Here is a 20961-nt window from a genome sequence, read left to right as displayed (position 1 = left end):
TTTTTTAATTCCTTACAAGAAAAATGCCGTTCTATCTCAGCGTGGGAAAGAAACTTTTATGTGTCACGACTTTGTGACGCGGTTTATTATTCGACATTTAATAGGTTATATTTAAGAAACATGAATCACGACTCAAAAGCACCAGATTAAAAACACTTTGGGTTTTAAATGTAGTGCTAATGCTTAAGGAAATGTCAACATGAATTGGAAAGTATTGTCAAAAATGCTGTTAAAGAACCCAATAAATGTATTTTTAAAAAGTCCTGTCTTCCTGTCTCCAGTTGCGCCACTCCAAACCTGAGCTTGTGATCTGGTGAAAGCAGGTATTAAAACAATGAATCTGCAATATTCACCAGATTGTGCAGTGTGTGGCACGGCAAGTAAACAATCGTCAAAAACAGTCAAAGATGCATTAAAACAATGATAAAAATAATTGAAGCAGTTTTTTTGATGATACACCAGGATGACAATGTGAATTGAACCTAATCTGAAAGCAAAAAGACCAATGAGACAGTTTTGAATAGTATTACTGAAGCAGGCAGATAATTTTTTTATAATCATGAAATAATTTAAAATCTTTTCCATGTTGTTTTTCTTTCAAATTGTTTATCACCTTCTTTCTTTCAAATCTTCCATTGCCATTTAGTTTTATTTAATAAAATCAGATTACTCTGGGTCCAAGCTGTAAAATCATATGAATCATCTGAAGGTTTTTTTTTCTTTTTACTTACATAAACTCTTTTGTGCAAAAACTTTGCAGACTTGAAACAGATTTTTTTTTTTATGATTATGGTACAATAAAGCCATTCAAAAAAAAAAACATGACAAAGAAAAGAAAATAATAGAGCGTTTTCACACGAGCCTCCAAAATTCAAGAAAAAGACATCAAAGTGCTTCAAACTCAAGAAGAATATGTAAAGGTGAAAAGGTGCATTTCATAGAATTAGTCGTATCTATTGAAAATTTGCCAGCCACATAGAGGCTTTGTGAGGGTACTCTATGTTAATGGATGTCAAACTATGTATACTGAGGTGTCCAAACATGTCATTAAGGATACGGGGGAGGTCGTCATGTGTTGTTTTTATGGGGGAAAGAGTTAAATGGGGTGGACATCTGAAAAAGTTGTGTAAAAATATATTTAAAAAAAACCTCACCCTCTGTCCTTTAGTGTTAGTACCACTACCTCCATTAGTTATTTGATTTTATTGTATTTTATGTATTTATATATTTGTACTGTGAACCTACTGTCAAAAACAAACTGGTTTATCTGCAGTGATACAAAACATTTCAAAAACACCTTAATTTCTTATGTAATTTCTTTTTTGTTTGTTTTTGTCCATCAAAAACGAACAACATTTACGACTTCCACTTTCCCCATTTTTCACATTTGCAAAGCCATCCCGCGGGCCGGATCGAAACCTTTTGCGGGCCATTTCTGTCCCACGCTCCATTTGTTTGACAGCCGTGCTCTAAATGATTCATGCATCAATAATGAAAAGCAAATGCAATGTGCTTTATTATTAATAGGAAGGTGTAAGTAGATAAACAGTTGTGGGCTCACATCTGAGATTTCCCTTGGGCTCCGTCTGTAGGGACACTTCCAGCACGTCATTGCTGCCCTTTATCTCTCTGCACGGCTCTCATGCACTCACTCATATATTATCACTGTGCTCAGACACTCATTAATATACACTCAGGGGTCGATTCATTGAGACCTTTAAGGTCTGCTTTTAGGTGCTAATAAGTCCAAAAGGGTTTGTCCATATTCCCAGCAGGGCCAGAACACTGGTAGAAGATGTGTAACAGGAAGTGGAAATTTAAACAAATGTCCATTCAAATTGATTTTCTAGTTTGTCACTAATTATTGTGACTTTATGAAAAAAGTGCTGCACTATGACAATAAAACCCACATTAATTACTTCATAAAAGATGCAGGAACGTCAGAATGTCTGCTCCTCACAGTAAACCCTAGAAAGTTGGTTGAGGTTAAAAAAAATTTAAGTGACTGATTCTTTTTAATTAAATTGTTATTTCAAAGTGCTTTTAAAGATTTTGGGGCATTTGCAGGTAATCCAGTCTTTAAGTGCTGACGTGACGAATCCAAACTACCCTGCATTTAATAAGGCTTTTGTGTTTTTAACATGTTTTAATACTTTGTATCTTGTTCTATTTAATCTCAAAAAGCCCCTAAAAACAGTCAGTGATCATTGTCGGTTTTTCTTACCACTACTCATTTTAAAGCTCAGTTTTTAAAACGTTACCATGTAACTACAGCCCAGCCCATGCAGCAGTATATGAATGACTAACCTCATATTGTGCATGGATTATGTCAGTTGTTCTCCTGACTGAAGTTCGGTCCGTTTACAGCATCCTACCATGCAATTGCACTTGTCCCTGACTAGAGATGGCACGATACCACTTTTTTATGTCCGATACCGATATCATAAATTTGGATATCTGCCGATACCGATATGAATCCGATATAGTGTTTTTTAATCAACAAAACTGTTTTTTAAAATATCTTGCTGCATTTTGCAAGTCTGCAAGTTCATACTCAAGTTTAAAACAACAACTACACTAAAGCTATTCTGTTATACCTGTATACAAAAAAAATATTTCATAGTTCAGCAATACTGATCAATCTAATAAACTTAGACCTACACCATCCTCCCTATTCTGGTATTTTAAAGAGTACTTAGCGTAAATATTAAGCAACCTAACTAACAGGGTTCCAACTCCCAGCAACAACAAAAATAAATAAATAAAAAATAGGGAACCACCCCTCACGCGCCACCTCATGATGCTTAATCGACGTAATCAACCTTAATTTGATGCAGTGTGAAAAAAATGCACAGAAATAAATTATTTTTCAAGAAATATTAAATAGATTCAACATCTTTCTTCAACAAAATTGCAGACTGCACAGATGGTACCTTCCCAAAGTAAAAAGTACTATAGCTTACTAGGGTATATATATATTAGACTTTATAGTCACTATATACAGTAATTGACTTCTATTCATTTTACACCAAATTAAAACTTTGGGTGTCAGATAATTATTTATTAAAAGCTCGACATTTTAAATGAGAATAAGAAAGAAAAGTATGTCTTTGTGCCCCCTTTTCCCAGTTAATGCCCTATCGGCCCCCCTGGCTAAACTTTGCTAGATCCGCCCCTGCACAGTTACCAGCCGTCAGCTACGTAGAAAAAGATCCTGGTGTAGAAAGTAATATTAAATAAATTGTAACAACAGCTTATCAAGCTTAAACGTGCTGCTGTTGTTCAGCCGCTGGTTTCCTCTTTCTGGCGCAAAGTGGACCAAAAACAAACAAGAGAGACGGACTCGCGACAGAAAACCCGATCAGCTGATCAGTTTCACGATTGAAGTAGCAGCCGGAGAGCGAGAGGCAGTCGCTTGTTAAGCTTAACACAGGAATGCTTTACAAACATTCAGAGATGGACTTACACACTTGCTTTACTTCTCTCGGGGATAACTTTGTCGGAGATGAAATGCCAGGTTGCTAGCGAAGCTCCAAATGCTATCCAGACCACTGACAGGTCCCGCATGCCACAGCCGCTCTATCACGTGATGCATACTGCTCCGACGTGCTAACGTTCTGAGGTGAGTTACAGCGTGTTGCAAGTTTTGTGAGGTGCTTTCGTGATATTTAATGGATCGGATTACATTTTTTATTTTTCTCCGATATCCGATCCAGTAATTTAGGTCAGTATCGGACCGATACCGATAGTAATATCGGATCGGTCCATCTCTATCCCTGACCACCGGGAATCCTCACGTTAACTTTTATCGAGTGGAAAAAAGTTAGCGTTCATCCTCCAGCTTCACTGTGTTTATTATGCTAACATAGCTGTGTCGCTAGCGATCACGTAGCACATCGTTATATACCAGGTAGCCAAACTTCCTACAAACGTCACTGTTGTTTAGTTTTCTGTCTTCATTTATGTCGGAAGTGACAGCAGAGCTGTACATCTTAATTTGTTTCCGAAACCCCGCAGTCAGGACATGCTATATTGTATTTAGATGGAAGCTAGCGAGCTAACTCCTCTGCTAACTTCTAATTCCGTTAAATGTCATAAATTCCGTTTTTATGGATGCCTGGATGTTCAACTGAATTGTTACACCTGGTAGAGCAGCCACACTGATCATGTTATTACAGATGAAGGAATTTAGACAGTTTTTCAACTCTCAGTGATCGCTTGACTTATGGACCTGCAGCGGAGTTTAGGCCCAGACACGGCTAATGACGTCAGACTTAAAGACCAGATATAACAGTTTTTATTGCCTGTTTACTTTCTTCAACTTTTTGCCAGTAACTCTTTATTATAAATAAAATATTGGAATAATAGAATAGAATAGAATAGAATAGAATTCAACTTTATTGTCATTGCACATGCACAGGTACAGGGCAACGAAATGCAGTTTGCATTGAATAACACATTACTCTTGATGTAGGACCTTGAAAGGTTAGTGTATGTAGGTCACTGTAAAGTTGTAAGGCTGCAAAATTATATTTTACAATGCGTGTTTATAAGTTTTAAAGAACCTATATTTTTGCCACATTACATTTTGTAGCTCGTTAAATGTACAGGAGACAAAGAGTTTAGATGCGTATTGTGGAAATCTTTCTTCAAGCCTTGCAGATTCTTTGCCCGATTGCTAAAGATATGCCTGCATTGGCTTGGGAAGGAACTGCACTTCCTGTTGGACCATGTTATGCTCTTCTGGCTGTTATGCACATTATTCATAAAATTGAACTTGGATTGAAGTAAATAAGACATAGTGATTTAAATTAAACCCATCTTGCCAGAATCTCTTAGATCCTAACAGAGTAAAAGTGGGACAAAGACTGTTTGTGTGGGCAAAGTGGGACATGTCATGTCTTGCCAGGGGTAGTCTGAAATGTTCACATTGAACTTAAAAATTTTTGATCCATATTTTACAGTTGTAGTGATTTTTATCCAATTATGACATGGATAATGTGTCACTTTACATATTTTGCCCCAGCATAAAAGTTTAAAATAACTCTTGCAAAATAGACAAAAGCAATTTCTCAGAGTATTCTGCTGCTTCATTTCCTTTGTGGTTTTTTCCGTCATATTCAACAAAATCTGCAAAGTTTGTTACTTTCCTTGATGAGTGCTGCATTCGAAAGGAATCTTCTGACTGTAATAAAAACTTTTCCTTCATATTCACTTAGTAAAAAAGTGCATGTCCCACAGTACCAGTCAAAATGTGGGACATTATCTCGAGACAAGGGATAAAAATGCCATGCAGTCCCACATGAAGAGGGATATCTGGTCACCCTAGTCAATCCCCAATGTTATGTTGACATGGAGGGACCCCACGGCAGAGATTTACCCTATTAATTATTATTTTTACTTCCCGGTTTTCTGGGCCAGCTTTTATATTCTCAAAGTCCTACTGAGCTGAGTCATCTTATTACCCTCCCATTTCAGCCAGGCGTTGTCCCAGATAGATATACACATACAAAGCCACATCCAGACCTATACATTATTAAATTCCATATATTTTATGTTTGAAACTAGTGTGAACCAGTAAAAAAAGTAATTATTTACTTTTACTTTGTAAGATAGTTGCCAAGCTGATAAATGAAGTTAAAGTTGTCATATACATACAACATACTGTTATTAGGAAATACAATCAGGGTTTTTCTTATGTTGCAAAAAAATCACAAAAGAGAGAGGAAAGTGCAAAATTAAGATAATTAAACAAATACAAGTTAATTATATAATTAGCAAATGAAACAAAAGGTCTTCCAATCCATTTTTCCATTACTGAATGAATGAGCAAGCAAAACTATTCACATCTGAGCTGAGGGAGCGTGATCACAGCTGTGCAGTAAACCCGGTGACACAATTTTACTCAAACATTCAGCCTGCATGCATTTACCTTGAATGTCTTTGTACGCATATACACTGACATGTATTACTCCATGTAGGAGTGTGTTTGCACATGAATCAGTAGTGTTTAAATTAACATGCACTGTGAATTTACCCACCTACTCAGCAGTGGCTGTTATGTGCTTGACACACTTGTTGACCTCATTCGCTGCCATGTGCTCATGTCTATATGGTTGCAGTTAAATGTGAGTGAGACAATGTTGACTAATTTTATGATTATTCCCCGCTCATTTTCTCTCTCTTGTCTGCTTCTCCGTAGGAGAACGCAGTGAATGGGGATCACCTGTGGATGGAGACGAGCTGCTCAGGAGAGCTCTGTTATCTTGGAGAGGACACCTGCGTGCTAAAGACAGCTGTGAGTAATCTATAGTCCTTATACAAATCCTATGTTAGCATGTCAGATACAGTGAAAGACTTTTGTTTTTTCTAGAATATGTATATTTATTTCTTTTAAGTAATGGTCTTATGAACATTAAATAACTGGACTAAAAAGAATCCCAAAAAGATTTTGCTCCTTGTAATCAACTCGGTACCCAGATCCTCAAAAAAAGAGAAGCGAACTTCAGAAAAAAGACAATGCAACAAAACATGTATGGTTTAGAACAACTAACTAGTCTGACTGACTTATTGTTAGATTCAAATCCTCTAAAAAACTCCCGAAAGGTCCCGAAATCTTTTCAAGTACATCATCTTCAGGCTTTGGTATATATTTGTATTTTTAAAGGGAGGTTTCATATTTGTCTTATGCACTCATAAGCATTTGGTTTAGGCGTTATTCCCCCTAGACATTTAGCTTTTTGGTATGCAAAAACTGAGACTTATTAATGTTGCTCAGCTTTGTTATTTGTATTTATATTTGTGTCCTTCTGAATACAAACCAAGTAGAAGTAGTTTTGGGTCCCTCTTCGAAAATGATTTTCTCACACATTATTAAGAATTTTATCCTTTAGCAGCATCTGTGAATCATTCAGTGAAACTTTTTGAAACTGAAAATGAAAACTAATGCTAATTAATGCATTTTTAAAAAATCTTTTCAGTTTGAATTGATTTTTAAAAATGGATATAATGGCATCTTAAATTAATTTTATATCATGGCCCACATACAGCCCACTTTGGTCTTAAGTGGGCCAGACCAGAGAAACTCTCCTTTCTGTTATAGTGAAGACATTTAACTACACATTTAGTCCCTTTGATATCTTAATATAAGAAGTAACTTTTTTCTGCATAGTAAAGAAACACTGTGATCAGCGCAACTGTTTGGGTTTAAATTGTCAGAAATAAATGTGCAAAAAATACAGAAAAAGTTCTGGTAGCTCTTTACTCAGATTGTCCCTTAAAGTTTTAGAGTAGTTAATGAAAAAACAGGAAGTTGTCTGTTTATCAATTCATTACGGTTGTGTAGTATGATTAGCTATTGGGGAGGTCTTTATCGTCTACCAGCCGACTCAGTGGCCAGGTCAGTGTTGTGGCTGCTCTCGATATCATTCATCTGATTCACTTGCAAAGTTCAGATGACCTCCAACTCTGCCATCTGGGAGTGCAGCTGGTGACATTTATTGTTTTGGCCTCTGTCATGTTGGTGTTTTGGAGCCAGACGTTACCTTATATTGACCAAAGGTTGATGTGCCAATTTATCAGCTATTGCTAGTTGGCTTGGTTGTGGTCTTGTACACCCCATTCCCCCCCCCCCCCCCCCCCCCCCACCCCCTTTAGACTCAACCCTGCGACAGAATGTAAGACGGCTGCCATCAACATCGCGCTAGACTAAGTCAGTAGTTTGTCTGCAAAAATAGACTTTTATTTGAACTTCTGTAGGTTTTCTGTAGGTTTCGCTGTGTACAACAAGCAACTGTCGATGCATGTGTGGAAATGTGACAATTGCAGAGTTAATCAGCCTGAACCAACCATGACCAGAGTCTCTTATATCAGCACCTAATAATGCTGCCCGAAACACATCTGATTCTTAAAAGCTTTTTCATGCAGCAGAGTTTTGTCTCTTTAGTGCAGCTGCAGAATAAAAAGGCCTGTTATTGCTGGTGCTATGTTAATGAGACAAAAACAAAAAGCAAAAACATGATGACTCTAAAATGTGGCATCAGGAGCAGGTAATACAAAATTTCCGTGTAGTACCAGGTTGTGATTTTTAGTGCCACACATGAAACACTCATTGAAACACATCATTTGTGCTTCATTTGCAGAGCAGGTGGTCCCAGTGTTCTGCAAAAGGAGCGTTTCGTATTCTGTTGTAAATGCTAAAACAAAGCATTATTTTAAACAGGATGCCACACTCTGATTCAGGTGAAACATGTCCACAAAGCAGAGAATTAATTACTCCAAAAACAGAGAAGGAAGTGTGTTCTGAAGTGTCGTTGACTACAAGCATGCAGGGCTGCAAAGAAAGAGTCTGAATGAGAGCTGTTGTTGACCTTTTGTCCATCTATTCAGCTCTTACAAGAAAAACAGCACCTGCTATACAGAGCTGAGAAACAGCCTTTAATTCACTACACTAATGTAATGACATCTTTGTACATTTCCACTGATGGAAGGTAATTATAGTGCACGTATAAAAACACATTAAGACGCTGTCAAGATTGAGCTGCAGCAAGAAATAATCTCTCTGTGGTGATTTGTGTTAGATAAATGTCCAAGAGGATATGCCGACCTCAGAGGAATCTGAGATCGCTTTGACAAGTCGTGGCTGACGTAAGTAAACACATTCCTACCTGTTTTCAGCGGGATCAGCTCGATTTAATCTCAGTCATGAAGGAACAACCAGGCTGTTGTGTAAGGCAAATGCTGCAGAAAATACCTCCTCTCTCCTATTACACGCTTAACAAAGAGTGTTTGAAAAGGAAGTAAAGACCTCCATGGCATGCTTCATAATCATGGATTACCATCCACCCATCCATAAATCTGTCCATCCACCCATTCTCCATTCAGTCCATTCAATCCTCTATACCCTGGTATGTTTCTATTGGAATATTCCAGATTGCTGGGAATTCTGAAAGAAAGAGAAATCTGATTACAAATTCTAAACACCTGATTACAGCTAAAAAAAAGTTATGTAAAGTCTCAGTTATAAGTTAGTTTTGATTTACAGATCACAAGTAGCTCTTTAAAATTATATTTGACCAATTAAGATTTGTACAGTTGCACATTTCATAATGTTATTCTCATCATCTCTTTTCTGTTTTGCCTCCTACTCTTCATCGGCCTCCTCCACCACTGCTCTGTCCTCCCTCATCTACACCTCATCCTCCTCTTGAACTCAAGTCGTGGCTCTAAAACAATAAAATGTGCAATAAAATGATGACTTATTCTCCATTTATTCTATTTATTTATCATTGTCAGTCATGCAACACTCCCATCTCCAGACAGCTGACAACAAGTCTGCTATAACCAAAACAGATTATGCCAGCTAAGGCTTGAGTGTCCTAAAATATGTTAAAATGTAGTGTGTACAAAACGGTTTTTATACACCAACAGTCGTAGCATCACGCCAGTTGGCCATGGCTGTTATGGGGTACAGATGGTTAAAGAAATTTTTTCGGAAATGATGGCAAACCTCTTTCTGGGACAAGAAGGGACTATTCCATCAGTGTTGTTTTGCCAATCTTCAAGCTTGGAAATGGTGTGAAAAGAATTTCCACCTTGCGTTACTCTTGTGAATGCATATTGTGTTGGAAAACGACAGATCGTTTTGGGAACCACCTCAGAAACCTCACCCCATCTCTGAGGCTGAGCCCAGACCTAGAAGCTTGTTTGCTGCTTGCATCTCACTCTTTAGTTCGGTACCCACAGCCTGTGGGCAGAGCTGAGGATCAATCAGACAGTAAATTCACATCTTCTCCTAAATGCTCAGCTCTCTATTCAGCAGAACAGACTGGTACAGTGTCCGCCTCACCTCAGACATGGTACTACTGTACTTAGACATGCCGGTTAGTAAACACTCATGAAGTCTTCTTAGTATCCTTCATGTTCTGGGGTTGTTTCTTTTTGATTAATTGGATTGATGTTTTTAGCATCATTTCAGTGAGGACCACCTTACTTAAAGGAATATTGTTATTTTTGTCTACTGAAATCTATATTTGATGGCATGGCTCGGCTCCTGCCTGGGACCTCCTCATTCTCGCTATATTATGATTATTGTCTTGATAGAGCGATGTGGTTGGAGGTGTGATACAAAGCCACAATCTGGCCCACCAACTGTATGCTGGCTGGCATTGAAATCAGCTGATCTACTGGGATTGTGGCTGAGTATGATTCCATTGATAACACATTTAAATGCCTCAGTCCCAATGCTTGTCTCTCTGCTCAGCCATACCTTAAATCCACTCATAGGTAAACTGAATGAGACTGCTGATCTGATTACAGCTCAGCGCTCTTCTGGGAAACTTCCCTATCCTGGTCCTGAGTTCAGCAGTGTTAGGCAGGAGTATTTATTCAAGGCTTTAATGCTTTGCCCGACTGGTTTAAAATTTGTAGTGCTTTATAACTACTGGTTATTTGGTGATTGTAAAATGTGTAAAGTAAAATGATGTCATACTTTGTTTCCTTTTCTGTGAAAAACATGCTGTTAAAAGGCTACCGGACATTAATTGTTTCACACAGCTGTTTAAAGTTCCCTGACAATGACCATTAAAAATGTATTTTGTGTGTAATAAATAAAGTTCCTCTGTTTAGAACCTTCATTTTTCTTGGAGTTTTAACTCTTGTGGCATCTTGAAAAAGGATGTCTTGCTTGTCTCAGCATGATAGTTCATGTAAGAAGCTGATCTTGTGGCGGGGCTTTCCAAGCAGAACATTCAGAGCTACTAACCCATGAAAAATGAGGGTGAAACGTTGTTTTTGTTGTTGTTGTTTTTTGGGGGTTTTTTCTTTTCCTTTTGTGTGTGTGTGTGTTCGTGGGAGTAGCTCTGAGTATTGCTCAGTGTGACATTCAAGAGTGAACTCATTGACTGGAGATGAGACCACTCCATTATTAGTTGTCATATTATTACTCATAATGAGTAGTTTGTCTGTTGCAAGAGCAAGGGAAGCACGGCAGTGTTATTTATTGAAGGCAAATCGCACTTTGGCATCTTGAGTGTTTGCTTTTTTTTTTTTGTCAGTCACTGTGTGATAAATTACTCTGCGCTTTTAATTCATTCTTTTACCTTAGAGATTTGTTTTTTGTGGGTTTTTGTGTGTGTGTTTGTGTGTTTTTCCCAGCCCCACAGCAGTAAAGATTATTTTCTGGGTCTGGAAATTGAAGCTGAAGCTAAATTACCTTAAACCTGCATTCATTTAAATGGCCAACAGGGGGCGACTCTTGTGAAATAATTTTGTCTGTAATTATCTCACTGTAACCAGAACTTCAGTGCTGGTCTCGGTTAGGCCACCTGACCCTCGTAATGTCTTATTTCAAATAACCAGGATACCAAAATTAAGTTTTAAAACCCACGTCTACAAGCCAGTGGGTCTTTCTACAATGAATTCGTCCAAGCCTCATTTGTTTTTTTGTACATTCCTTTCACCATAAAAGTCTATAAACGTTATGCAGCATGTGACTGCTCTAGATAAAATGGCTTAAATGTACGTAAATCAGCTTAAAACAAATTATCTAAATTTCAATTTAGATTTTAGAAATTTCAATGCAGGATAAAATATTTAAATGATTAAATATATTATTACATTCACTGTACATAAACTGTTAAAAGGTAAGGACTGTGGTTGCTGATTTTTTTTATGTAGTTTGTAATCCATGAATGAAAATGTTAAAAAAAAAAAACTGAATTAGTTATATAAAACTAATTCAGTTAAAAATATGCACAATTATTTATCAAATTGGTGAAAAATTATTTATTATTATTATTATTTTAGTGGTTCACAAAAAATCGTATGTATTTTATTAGTGATAATGTATATATTAACAACATATGGCTTTTATTCATGATTTTTATGTATTTTTGCATTTTTTTTTAAAGAAAAAGAACATACACAACATTAGAATTTTTTTTTCTTTTAATAGAAAAAAAATTAGCCAATAATCTGAAGTTCTTTGTAGAACCAAGCAAAGATATCAAGGTTTTTTTAGGGGTTTTTTTTATGTTGATATTGACATGAAAGTAACATAAAAGACATTTTCTCTAAAGATTGGGTAGTGACACCTATATCTATAGAAGAGTCAGAAATATAAGCTAATGTTCTTAAAATCCTTATTTTTTCCATTTTGAATAATGGCTGGTGAAAAAAATAACAGAAATGGACTCCTCAAGCCTGGAGTGTCACTGTGCTGTTAGTGGTGCTAATAAAAGTCTGCCACTGCTTTTCAAACTGAACTGGAGTAAAGGTAAAATGTTGGGGGACCTTGAGCACATCTTGCCAGTGTGTAACAGCAGGTTGCTGTTAGTGTGTTCTTACACTGCTTGCGTTTGTTTCATTTGCTGTGTGCTGTGTGTGGATTTTGTGTGTCTTACTCTGCCCTTTGTACTCTCTTTTTAAGAAGTCGGCCCCCAGGAGGAAATGTGCAGCCTGTAAGATTGTTGTTCACACCGGCTGCATGGAGCAACTAGAAAAGGTAACACACACACACACACACACACACACACACACACACACACACACACACACACACACACACACACACACACACACACACACACACACACACACAGTATGTGTATGGGTATAGAATAGCCTTTATTGTCATTGTACAGAGTACAACGAAATTGGAGTGCCACTCCCTTGGTGCAAGTTTCAATAATAAATATAAATGTAAAATATAAAAAGTACAAAAAAAACAATCGTAAGTACTCAAACAATAGTATGTACAATATATACAGGATAGCAGCATTAAAATGATGACAGTATGAATAGCAGCATAATATAATGAAAGTGACGGTATGGAATAGGTTCAATTGTTTTTGTGCTTATTTACTACGGTGATAGCTCTGGGAAAGAAGCTATCCCTGAATCTGTTTGTCCTGGTTTTATGTGACCTGTACCGTCGGCCTGACGGTAATAGTTCAAACAGTTGGTTGCTGGGGTGAGAGTGGTCCTTGATGATATTGCCAGCTCTGCTGAGGTACCGAGAGTTTGCAGTGACCTCCAGGCTGGGCAGAGAGCAGCCAGTGATCTTCTGGGCTGTGTTGATGACCCTCTGCAGTACTTTCCTGTCTGCAGCTGAGCACCCTGCATACCATGTTGTTATGCCGTACGTTAGGATGCTCTCTATGGTGGCTCTGTAAAATGTCACCAGCAGCCTCTCCTCCAGGTTGTTCCTCCTGAGCACTCTCAGAAAGTGGAGACGCTGCTGGGCCTTTTTAACCACCGCTGTAGTATTTGCAGTCCAGGAGAGGTCATCAGATATCTGCACGCCCAGAAACCTCATGGAGTGTACCCTCTCCACACAGCTCCCGTGAATGTAAAGTGGGGCCGGGTCTGCTCTGCCCTTCCTGAAGTCCAAGATAAGTTCTTTAGTTTTCGTGGTGTTCAGTTGGAGGTTGTTAACTGAACACCACTCAGTCAGTCTGTTGACCTCATCTCTGTAGTCCGACTCATCCCCCCTTGAGATGAGTCCAACCACTGTGGTGTCATCCGCGAACTTTATGATGGTGTTTGAGAGATGGGTAGGGGAGCAGTCGGATGTGTAGAGCGTAAACAGGAGGGGACTCAAAACACATCCTTGTGGAGACCCGGTGCTGAGTCAGGTAACCCTGACCATGATTGTAACCCTGTCACTAAAACCACATTTTGAGTCTTAAAAATGCTTTCAGACTTGTAGGGATGGGTATTTTATCCACATAAGGGCTGTTGATCCCCACAAGTATTGCAAACTTCCAATTTTTCTTGTCCCCACAAAGATATGTAACCATAGTACACAGACACACACACACACACACACACACACAGAGTTTATTGTTCATACTTCATTTTTGTCATAGTTCTCGATCCCTGGTTTATGCTCTTGGGTTCTGAGACTCAAATAAATATAATATTAAATAGCTGTTCCATTATTTCTAAGATCTTTAAATGCCTTTGATAAGATTTGTTATTTTCTTTCCCTATGTAAATTAAATGAAGCCGAGGCATGATAAGAAAACATATATTTTATTTATCCCAAAAGCTACAGCAGCTGAAAAACATTAAACATAAAAAGTAATAATTAAAGTAATAATTGGTAAAAATTTAAAATAAAATTGAAAAGTTATATAAGAAACTGAATATAGAATCAAAATACCTTACTAATTATTAGCACAAGCACACATGAGACTAAAAACAACTCCAGGTTATACACAGGGTTTAACAGGGTTGTAGTAACCAATGTGCTGCTTATCTTACAGGTATTACCTTCCAAAGGGTTATTGCATGAAGTACTCCATGAAATCGGAAATCTTTCTTGAAATGAGTCTTACACTTGACAAAGCCTCTGGGCAGTTACAAGCACATGAAGGTTGTTTTTAAATCAATGCCGTGAGAGCCGTAACTTAACTTCAGTGGTCACTGAGTCATGAAAAATGTCTGCAAAGTACCTGAGTAAAGTTTAATGACTGTGCCTGAACATTAGGTTAAAAAGCCTTTTCCCCTTCAAGCCATACTTCTACTGTGCATGTAGAAGTCTGACAACATTACTGCTTTATTAACAGATCAATTCAGAGTGGTGATATGTCTCTGCTCATTCTCCAGAGCACTGATTATATGAAATACTTGTCCATATTATGAATTAGTAAGAATGCTACTAGTACTAGCACTACCCCTGTACTTAGCAAGGCAGTATGCTCTCCACCACACAGTTTAAACTGTCATGGACCTCTGCTGTTTACTTGCAACATGACTGGCTAATAAGTTTCCCATTTTGGCTTTTGATTGGCTCTTACTAAATTCTCACATGAACCTTTACAAGAGATAAAACAATAATTCGCCACTGTTTAAAAGTATAAAACATTTAATTGATGCATAAGGTTCAGAAAAGCCTAAATGCAATGTTGAGATGTGAGAATTCGGGCTCTCAGGTGGTTAAAGATGCTCTGATGTAATAAAGTTTACTGTAGCTTACTAATAATTTTTGAAAGGTCTTTATGTCTGTGCATCAAAGTTTCACTGATCTTGGTTTTGTGTCCTTTGTCCTGGCTTCCTCTCCCCACCCCAACCAGTCACAGCAGATGCCTGCACTTTCCTGAGCTTGGTTCTGCCGGATGGTTTTTCCTGTTTAAAGGGAGTTTTTCCTTCCCACTGTCACCAAGTGCTTGCTCACTGGGGTCTGATTGTTGAGGTTTTCTCTGTATTATTGTAGGGTCTTACAATTTAAAGCGCCTTGAGGCAAATGCTGTTGTGATTTGGCACAATAAAATTAAAATGAGTTTTAGCATGAATATATTCCAAACTCTTTCACCCCTAAGTTTAGCCATCTCAGTCAAATACCAAATCCTAACAGTAATTCTAACTAACCCTAAGTCTTAAGGCAGTTGGAAAAGATATATAATTTTTGTGATCATAAATAAAACAAATTCCCAACGGCAGCTACAGATGATTTATGTTAATTTTTAGTCTGAATGAGCGATTCTCGGGAAAACTAAAACCCTAATCTGCCAATTTTGTACAGGCATAATAACACACACACACACACACACACACACACACACACACACACACACACACACACACACACACACACACACACACACACACACACATTCAGTGAGTGTATCATTATAATTATAGATGTCAGCTTTTCAAAATAGTAGCTTAACGATTGCCTGCATGTGATGCATTTATGGAGCATCTGTAAAAATGTAGCTGTGAAAAACAACCTCCCCAGATGGAAACTACAGCTTATCTCTTTTTTTAGATAAACTTCCGATGTAAGCCGACTTTCAGAGAGGGAGGATCCCGAACCCTGAGAGATGTAAGTGTGTAGCTGCATAAATGTGAGGGAGGAATCGGCTTTTTGTTTGAGGCGTTAAGTGAAAGAAATTGTGTTTCTGTGTTTGCCGGCAGAACATCCTCAGACACCACTGGGTTCACAGACGACGACAAGAGGGGAAATGTAGACAGTGTGGAAAGGTGAGTTTGTACTCAAAAACACATGCAGCTGCACACAGATGTTGTTCCTGTTCATGCAGACTGCCTCTTTGTTTCTGCAGAGTTTTCAGCAGAAGTTCTTCCACAGTAAAGAAATCATCGCCATCAGTTGTTCGTGGTGTAAACAGGCCGTAAGTCCGTTAATTCACGAGTAAATATGATATTTAACCCCACTAAGATGTTATTAGTGGGGAAATACAAGTTGTATTGTGCATTGAAGTGGATTAAATATAAACTTAAGCACTACAGGAAGTTTCTGTACCTATTTCCAAATATATATTAGAGTGACATCATTTGTTATTATTATTATTTCCACATTAACAAGGTCATGTAGACCCCACTCATGAATAGGCTGGTTGTACTGACACATCTGTAATCCCCCCAGTCTCTCATTTCCTGCTGTCTCTACAGCTGATTTTCTAATGTAGCCATACAGTAAAGTAAAGATAATCAATCATTTATGTACCCAATCTGTCTCGAGGCTGGAGGCGGAGAACTGCTAGTGTCACTGAAGGAAAGCACCTTAAAGAAAATGATGCATCACGTCCTTGTTTTTTGAAAATGTGGTTGCATTATTTAAAAATATTACATGTGTCATGGGCTCAATAGAGTAACTGAACCTATTTAATATTTTTGTATATGGTTACATAAATTCAAAATGTTCCCAGAACAGGGAATATGTCATAGGTTCAGTACTGTAATTGCACCCATTTAATGTCTGTGGCTCCCTTTATTTCCTGCTGTCTCTACAGCTGATTTTCTAATACAGCCACAAAATAAAGCAAACGTTGGGTACATAAATGATCAATAACCCGCCTCAAGGCTGGAGCCAGAGGACTGGTAGTATCACTGAAGCAAAGCACCATTTAATGTCTGTCACACAGAGCAGGGATGTCAAACTCATTTTACATATTGGGCCACATATATCCCACTTTGACCTTATATGGGCCAGATCAGTGAAACTGTCCTTACTGTCAGTGTAAAGAAGTTTAACTACATATTGAATCCTTCACATATCTTAGTATAGGAAAATAGAAGTGCAATTTCAACAGTAGATGCTGTAGTTAATGGAAGAAATCTGTCAGCTATAATTATTATCTTTTTATTTATTCATTACTTACTGCAGATCCTCCATAAAAATATTGAAAATTCTATTGTAGCTAAAAAAACCCCAAACCTAACCAAAAAAACCCAGGAAGTTCTGTTTTTAAATGTGTATCTATTTCTCAGATTCTCTGGTGTCGCATGAATGGCAATGTCAGTAGGAGATGCTGTAAAACTTCTGAAAATACAATTAAAAGTCCAAAATCGCTGCCTTCCTTCATACTTTCCAAAGCCATCCTTGGACCGAATTGGAGCCTTTGGTGGGCCAGTTCTTGCCCCCGACCCTTATGTTTGACACCACTGAGGTAGCATAAGAGAAGCAAATATTGGCACTCAGGGTGTTTTGTTTTTCTTATAAACAGCTGTGTTAGAGCACCACACACGGACAATAGAATAGAATAGCCTTTATTGTCATTGTACAGAGTACAACGAAATTGGAGTGCCACTCCCTTGGTGCAAGTTTCAATAATAAATATAAATGTAAAATATAAAAAGTACAAAAAAAACAATCGTAAGTACTCAAACAATAGTATGTACAATATATACAGGATAGCAGCATTGGCACAACATGTATGATAGTTTGGATTGCAAGTTTAGCGCATGACACGACCCTGAGGAGTGTTTTTTTGGGCTTTTTTTCCTTGCAGTTCCACAACAAGGTAACATGTTTCATGCTGCACCAGATAGAGGAGCCGTGTTCACTGGGGGCCCACGCCGGTGTCATAGTACCACCGTCCTGGATCATCAAAGTCAGGAAACCACAGGTATGCTCATACCCTCGCCGAGCACCCTCCTCGATCGCTCTGCTGGTTGATAAAGTTCACTGGGTGTCATCTTGTGACAGTAATGAGAAATGATTTTGTCGATCTAAGTTTAAGACTCAAAAAGAAGGCGTGTCACAAGCTCAGTGTGTGCTAATGTGTGTGTGATTTTTGGGGTATGATGAGATGCGAACTGACACGTGTCTGGTCTGTCTGAGGGAACTCTGGGATTGTGTCTCTGTTATCACACACAGACACGCACACACATACTGCATATCTCTGTCGCGTCACATGCTTCATTGCACTTTTAATTACCATCACAGGGGACGTGGTGACAGTGAACTAACCACTGAACTCTGTGTGTGTATGTGTACCTTAGAGCTCCCTAAAGAACTCTGCCAGAAGAAAAAAGCGGACATCTTTCAAACGAAGGACAAGCAAGAAGGGATTAGATGTAAGTGATATTATCAGTTACACTGTCATAATACATTTTTAGCTCATGTTTATCCTTCATGTGATCTCGACTCAAGTAAAAAAAAAAACATTAAACTAAATAAAAGTCGTTGCCGGCTGACTTCAAACTGTGTTTATAAAACATCGACTTCATTTAGGTATGAAATGAAAAATTCTTGCTTTAAATCTGCCTGGATTCTGATGGCCAGCAGGGGGCGACTGCTCTAACTGTGCAAAAAAATTAGATCGAGTAGAGGTATTTGGAGAAGTTACCTTATTTCTTTTCATTTTAAACACACTAAATGTTTTCTTAGTTATTTTTCTTTTATTAGTCTTCACTTGAGCATGATGAAAAAATATTTACAAAAAATATGGAGGAGGAAGTAGAATATAACTGAGGGCATGGCTAACCTGTGATTGACATGTCGGTATTGTATCTGTGCAGAGCTGTTTTTCAGTCATGTCCACACCTCGCTCTCATGCTTAGTTTAAAGAAGAAAAAAAGAACAACACCAAAATTGCCAAATCAAACCAAGCTCTAGGAAGCTATGTCCATCTTTGCTATACAGTCTATTATTGGATTATTAGGGTCATCTGATCTCAAATCATCGCGGGCTTCTGCTCCACCATCTGGAACTGGATCGACCGACTGATTTTCATAAAATACAAAAATTGATATATCAAGCTAAAATTTCTCAGCAGTCATCATATATGCCCAAACTTTGCACCATATTGAATGGATCATGATTTTAACATTTATGTTATGTGAACATTCTAATATTTTGATCTTATTGATCTCTTAGGAGTCTAAATGGCGTCCGTTCATGCTGAAGCCTCTCCCCTCTCCCCTCATGAAGCCCATCTTGGTTTTTGTGAATCCAAAGAGCGGCGGCAACCAGGTGAGCAAATGTCTTTAATCTTCTGTTTTCATCTGTTTGAGACGCCTTCTCTTCTCATTGTTGTTTGGAGATATTGTCGCTGCCTCACCTCGTCTGTCCTCAGCCTGTCTATAATTAATTTTCATTGTGAGGATGTCGGTTCAGACAAAAATTTGGTTTATCAGATGAACTGAGCTGAGCTGTTTTCACACATGAACTCCAAACATTATCGGGAGATTCGGGCGGAAACATCTTCAGAAGTTTCACAAATGTATCACACAACAGGAAACGGTTAGCTTCAGAAGTGTTGGCGCTGCAGGAAATACTCCGTTTTGTTTAGGCGAGCATGCAGGAGGTAGGACACAGCTGTGAATCCACCGGAAGATTACCTGCACAGCTCTCAGATATATGGACAACACGCAGATTTGTACTGGGGAGTTAAACAAGTTAAAGGCTCATTCAGCTGAGGCAGATGTTTGCATCTTACCTGCAACTCCGTCAGGTAAAAGTTCAGGGCTCCACTGCTTACTATAATCTTTTAGACTTCATCAGCAACATCTTCAGAACATAACACTGGGTTTAGTTTAAGATTTGGAGATTCATTTCTCAGATTTTCACAGATTTTTTTTTAATTTGCTTGCTGTTAGTGGCAGCTTTTTAAATATTGTAACATGAAGGAAGCTGAATTTTTTTCTGCTTTTTCTGTAGGGTGCCAAAGTGTTACAGATGTTTATGTGGATCTTGAATCCTCGTCAAGTCTTCGACCTTTCGCAGGGTGGACTGCGCGAGGCGTGAGTAATCTTCCCTTGGGGAGAGTGCTGGTGTTTCATTACAGCCTACACAGTTAGGCTGAAATCACCCTGAGCTTGACAGTTTAGTACCAATTACCTACTTTAAATCTTCATTTCACATCACCCTTATCTCAGTCCACCTCTGAGGGGGGAAAGCCATCTTTTCACTCCTCTTTTATTTAAATCCAAAGCTCACAGGTGAACAATTTTCATAAAATCTGGACCAATTACACCCACTCAACACTAATCAGCAGTCTTTTATTCTATAATATTACCTCTCTGCTTTGTTAGGTTGGAGTTGTATCGCAAAGTGCCAAATCTGAGGATCCTTGCCTGCGGAGGAGATGGCACGGTGACTATACATCTCTAATAGCCACTATTTTCTATTCTAAATTTCTACAACTTACACTTTGCCTTCATGTCTCGCTGTAGGTGGGTTGGATCCTGTCTGCTCTCGATGAGCTGCAGATGAATCCCCAGCCTCCGGTCGCTGTGCTTCCTCTGGGAACAGGAAATGACCTCGCCAGGACGCTCAACTGGGGTGGGGTGAGTTCCTAGCCTTGACTTCTGCTGCAGAGTTGATGGAGAGCAGCAGGGCGCAGCGGTGTGCCCTCTCTGAGTTTATGTGCAAATTTTTTGCACAACATGACTAAATAAATTAGATCTAACGAAGAAAAAGAAGAATAAGAGCAACAACAGCTCTTTCAGCATAAAAAACAAAAACATATTTAAGGGATTTAGAGAAGGGAACATTTGCGTTCTTCATGAGAGAGATGGAAATTTCCTTCTTCAGATTAAACATGACAGGTTTATAGCCATGTTGAGTATGCTCAAATATTAATATGCAGTAAAAATAAATTCTCTATTCCCCACCACCTCGGAGAGCTACAAAATGCCTCACCCACATTCCAGGATGTCTAAAAGAGCTCCCTTCCTCCATATAATCTCCCCCCCTGACCCTTAAGCCCG

General features: G+C 38.4%; 1 protein-coding gene across 1 annotated transcript in view; it reads left to right on the top strand.

Moving 5' to 3' along the window:
- The window catches only part of dgki (diacylglycerol kinase, iota), a 107561-nt gene that overhangs the window by 56034 nt on the left and 30566 nt on the right, over nucleotides 1-20961 (top strand). The window contains exons 3-13 of the mRNA XM_085375704.1: nucleotides 6203-6298; nucleotides 12428-12502; nucleotides 15773-15829; nucleotides 15922-15987; nucleotides 16068-16136; nucleotides 17757-17873; nucleotides 18250-18324; nucleotides 19127-19222; nucleotides 19910-19992; nucleotides 20284-20344; nucleotides 20425-20538. Coding sequence (XP_085231830.1) covers nucleotides 6203-6298; nucleotides 12428-12502; nucleotides 15773-15829; nucleotides 15922-15987; nucleotides 16068-16136; nucleotides 17757-17873; nucleotides 18250-18324; nucleotides 19127-19222; nucleotides 19910-19992; nucleotides 20284-20344; nucleotides 20425-20538 — 909 coding nt within the window. The remainder of the gene's footprint in view (nucleotides 1-6202; nucleotides 6299-12427; nucleotides 12503-15772; nucleotides 15830-15921; nucleotides 15988-16067; nucleotides 16137-17756; nucleotides 17874-18249; nucleotides 18325-19126; nucleotides 19223-19909; nucleotides 19993-20283; nucleotides 20345-20424; nucleotides 20539-20961) is intronic.

Source organism: Diplotaxodon limnothrissa, linkage group LG17, assembly GCF_057381915.1.
Source record: "Diplotaxodon limnothrissa isolate DT_005_m linkage group LG17, D_limnothrissa_male_GT1.1, whole genome shotgun sequence".
Lineage (NCBI taxonomy): Eukaryota > Metazoa > Chordata > Actinopteri > Cichliformes > Cichlidae > Diplotaxodon > Diplotaxodon limnothrissa.
Note: the sequence above shows the minus strand (reverse complement) of the source record. Positions and strands in the feature narration are given on the sequence as shown.